General features: G+C 32.4%; 1 protein-coding gene across 5 annotated transcripts; it reads right to left on the reverse strand.

The window, feature by feature from the left end:
• Positions 1-584: 584 nt before the first annotated feature.
• LOC132611452 (serine/threonine-protein phosphatase 7 long form homolog) lies at positions 585-3,116 on the reverse strand. 5 transcript variants are annotated; one of them, XR_009571654.1, is made up of 4 exons: positions 2,805-3,116; positions 1,374-1,856; positions 1,062-1,165; positions 588-970 (listed from the first exon to the last, which is right to left on the reverse strand). XR_009571654.1 is itself a non-coding variant. In XM_060325883.1 (3 exons), exons 2-3 carry the CDS (start codon positions 1,852-1,854, stop codon positions 1,149-1,151), a joined length of 498 nt encoding a protein of 165 aa, XP_060181866.1. In that variant the 5' UTR covers positions 1,855-1,856; positions 2,805-3,116; the 3' UTR covers positions 585-1,148. The 5 variants fall into 5 exon arrangements, 2 of the variants coding, with proteins under 2 accessions (XP_060181866.1, XP_060181865.1); XM_060325883.1 differs by having other exon boundaries at positions 585-1,165; XR_009571655.1 differs by having other exon boundaries at positions 587-937; positions 1,062-1,856.
• Between the last annotated feature and the right edge of the window lie 1,070 nt (positions 3,117-4,186).

Raw genomic sequence — 4,186 nt, forward strand, 5'->3', positions numbered from 1 at the left:
AAAACCAAAATACTATCTATCGTTTGGCTTTAGCTTAGTTGGTGAAAGTTCCTTACTTTCTTGATCGCCTAGTATATTGTTCTCTGTGGGATCGACCCCGACTCATAGTTGGGTAAATTATATTGCATACGACCGTGTACACTTTCTCTTTGGGGAGTGGATTTGGACGTTATCACGGAGAGTAGTCCCGGAAAGGCTGCTCCATATCAAATTGTTTGAGGACCCGACCCGCCATGTGCCACTCTCGGTAGATCCCACAAATGAGTGGCACCTACGCCCTCCAAATGTCTTGACCACATCGGCACCACTCGAGAAGTCCATTATGGATGGCCTCTCTATAAGGCTCCCACACAAAGTATGATAGGAAAAATATTATACAGTAAATTAATAGTGAATTTAAAATACAAAGTATGCATTTTCACATTACAACAAACATTCATTATGCATTTTCACAAAACTAATGATGTTATTAACATGTATATTTATGAATATATTTATATGGTGATAAGTGATAAGACAGCATGCATGTACAATATAGCAAATATATTATATATGCAATAAAAAAATACTTGGGCAAATTCATTTTCCGCTATGATTTACAATATAGCAAATTCATGATTTACATTTTCCGCTATTATTATGAGTTTTAAATCAATTTAATTAAAACATAAGGGTCGCAAATATACATTTATTTTTTAAACCGATTGCTAATATTTTCTTGCAAATTTCTATTGTTATTATATTTTGCACATTTCTTATCAAATTACAGCTTCAAAAATTTTTAAAATGAAAATACTTGATCATCAGTTAGGTTGTCTAACACATCCCTACTAAGTATTGGCACAATTCGTGCCTCGCTTTCGCGATCTTCATGACGAGTCCATTTCTGGGCAAATATCGTATCTCGCTCATTTACTCTTAGAGGACGTAGTGATGGCTGCATCGGGATAAGTCGCTCCCAAACTCAAACCTGTATAAGTAAATTAAAATATAGAAATATTTTTTCAATTAAATAAGACGGATAATGAAAATAGAACAACATAATATTGAAATTCACGTACCTGCAACAAAAATAATAAATCCACCAACATCACGGCTATTCCACATCGAAGCACGACATGGATAATTGTACAAGTATGATAATGCCGCTACTCCCCAAGATTTCCTGCCCATTACATCAAGGTCCTTTATGTCAAGCAAAAAGTCTAAACTAAGTCATGCACCAGTATTATCAGGGAATATAGTACCACCAAACTGCCAAAGCAGGAACAACCTAACCCTCTATTGCACTACAATCTCGTCTGTGTCGTCATCAATATCATGCAAGATTTTCACATGCTTAGATAATGATTTTATCCTCAACAAGATGTTACCTTTAATTGATCCTCCTTCGAGCAACCAACTAGTAAGCTCGAACATCAACTCCCACCACCTTGATTTGCTTATTTGTCTAACACCAGCTTGCACAAATGGATCACCATCTACGGGAATGCCATGTAAGACCTCGACATCCTGCAATGTGATGGTACATTCTCCAGTGCGCATATGAAAAGTATGCATCTCTGGACGCCATCTCTCAATAAGTGCAGTGATGATTCCTTCATCATAACGCACATCGCCTACCTCTAAAACTCCCCTAGATCCACATCTCTCAAAGTAATTAAAGATGCGGTGGTGCAAAGGGTGCTGCCTCACGTGATTCCAGAATTCAAAATTCGCACGATGTATAGTTAAACACGCGTCCTGTCGAGTCAACTTCCCATCCCACATAGCCTGGGATCGATCCTGCTCCTGGAGTATTAACAAATCATACTCTTTTGGACTGAAATGTACAGTCACTGTGGGGCGATCCATACCTATAACATTGTGCACTTAGTTAATTTTTTTTAGTTAGTTGATTCTAATAATAATTAATCAAAAAGGACAGTTCCCTTCACTAAATAAAAAAAATACGGTGAACAAATGGTTATATAGGGGAAGAATTCATTATTGCAATAATTATCTCTCGAGTTCAGTTATATTGCAGGCTCACTCAGTTAAATACTTCGAGAGAAAAGAAAAATAAATAAATTAGAATACAAGTTTAACTAAGGAAAATAAATATAGTCCAAATAGGCAAAAAGAAAAACTTAAATACAGACTCGCTCAGTCAAAATTTCAGGCAAGGGACATTAATGCTCAAATGGGGTATATGACTAATGTGGTTCGATTTCATTGACTATCTCATCATTAACCAATAAATAAATTAAAAAAGGTGAACAAATTATTATACAAGATAACTTTTATTTGTTTTTTCAAAAAAAAAAAATAATAATTGTGGTTCGATTTGTGGTCAACTAACTGTAATTAATCTTTTTTAGTGTTCTAATTGCAGTTCGTTGACCAACGAACTGTAACTAATGTTTTTTTAATTGAATCAACAATTAAAATTTGCAACTATTGATTAATTAAATTTAGCAATTTTGTTTTCTTTATTATAATCTACTGCACTTTTGATTTCTAATCAAATGAGCAAATAATTTTTCTTTATTCTAATCTACTAGTACATTATAATCTCATCATTTTCTTATCTTTATCATATCAAGAGATTGTCAAAAAAATAAATCATATCAAGAGAAGAAATACTGAGTTAAACACGTGCAATATATAAAATCAAACACCTGATTTTTGTTTTCAACTGAACAAATGTTGGTTTTTGACAAACAAAGTACAAGATATAAATAAATCAAAAAATTAAATATGGACTAATCTATAATGACTAAATTAAATAATATATGTAAAAAATTATAAAATTGATAAATTACCTCAAAATTATTTGAAGAAATTATGAAGAAAGAGTTGAGGAATACTGGTGTTGGATTCATAGAGGAAGAGGAAGAATGGAGAAAGGAAGAAGAAAAGAAAGGCAGAAGGTGAAGGAGAAAGAGAAAGAGAAAAGAAGGCACTTGTGTCGGTGGAGTTAGGGTTTGATACATTCAATGTTTAAAAAATTTAAAAAAAAAAGTACATTTCGCTGGTTGCCTAGTGAAATTGGAAAGAATAAAAAAAATATTAAATACAGTTCGCTATAGGTCTAAGGAAATGTATTTTTATTTTATTTTATTTTTAAAAAAATGACGGAGAAATTGAATTTTTTAACATTTCGTTGGTTGTGCAACGAAAAAACATTTGGGTATAAAAAAATATTGACATCTCATTTTGGTCTTTAGGCTACAAAAATGTGTCATTTTGGCGCCGGACTCCACTGAATGAGATTCTTTTAGTTTTAACTAAACATTTCAAGTTCGAATTTTAGAAATTGAATTTTTTTATAAAGAATGTTTTCTCCTAATGAGCCTTATAAAATGTAAATATAAACTAATTGGTTAGTAAATTAATGAATTTCTAGTACGATGGATTAAAAAAAAATTGTTTGTCCACATCAGGTACTTGTCTGAACTTGGGACAGTATCACCCACAAAAAAAATACTTCCTCAGTCCCAAAAAGATTGTCATCATTTCCTTTTTAGTCTGTCTCAAAAAATTGTTTCCCTTTCTATATTTAAAAACGATTTAACTTTATGAGATGATTTACAACCACACAAATATCTAAGGCATGTTTTGAACCACACATTTCAAAAGTCTTCTTTTATTTCTTAAACTTTGTACCAAGTCAAAAGAGGATAATCTTTTTGGGACGGAGGGAATAGCAAGTTATGAGACACCTCAAACCGCATTGACTTTCTCGTGTGATAAAATGGTCAAACCATTCGAGCCTACCGACTTACCGACCTTCCCCCTCTTTTTTTACTCATAAAAGAATTGAATTCATGTGATTTTTAAAAAAAAAAATCATTTATAAACTGTGTCAAAATATCACATAAAGACGAAAAAGATAAAATATATAGTGAAGCTTCAGTTTTCTTCCATGAAGTTGCTATTCCATGTCCTTAGTAATATGGGACAAGAATCGGATCCATAATTTTTAAACGAATAGGTACGAAGTAGCACAATTATGCCTTTATAGAAATTAAGTTTATATTGTTGGAATATTTAACTACACATGTATAGTTCGTGCCAAAGGCAACTGTTCAGTTTGGAGCAACCATTTGGCTAATTTAGAATGTATTTGGTATTTGAAACTACGAAATTACTAAGAAATTATAAAGGGCTATTAATATTTTAAGCCAGACGACTAAAGAAAATT

Source organism: Lycium barbarum, chromosome 9 (assembly GCF_019175385.1).
Source record: "Lycium barbarum isolate Lr01 chromosome 9, ASM1917538v2, whole genome shotgun sequence".
Taxonomy (NCBI): domain Eukaryota; kingdom Viridiplantae; phylum Streptophyta; class Magnoliopsida; order Solanales; family Solanaceae; genus Lycium; species Lycium barbarum.

What these genes read in the sequence shown, in the direction of transcription:
- LOC132611452 (XM_060325882.1), bottom strand. Translation starts at nt 1,854, where the DNA reads ATGGATCGCCCCACAGTGACTGTACATTTCAGTCCAAAAGAGTATGAT.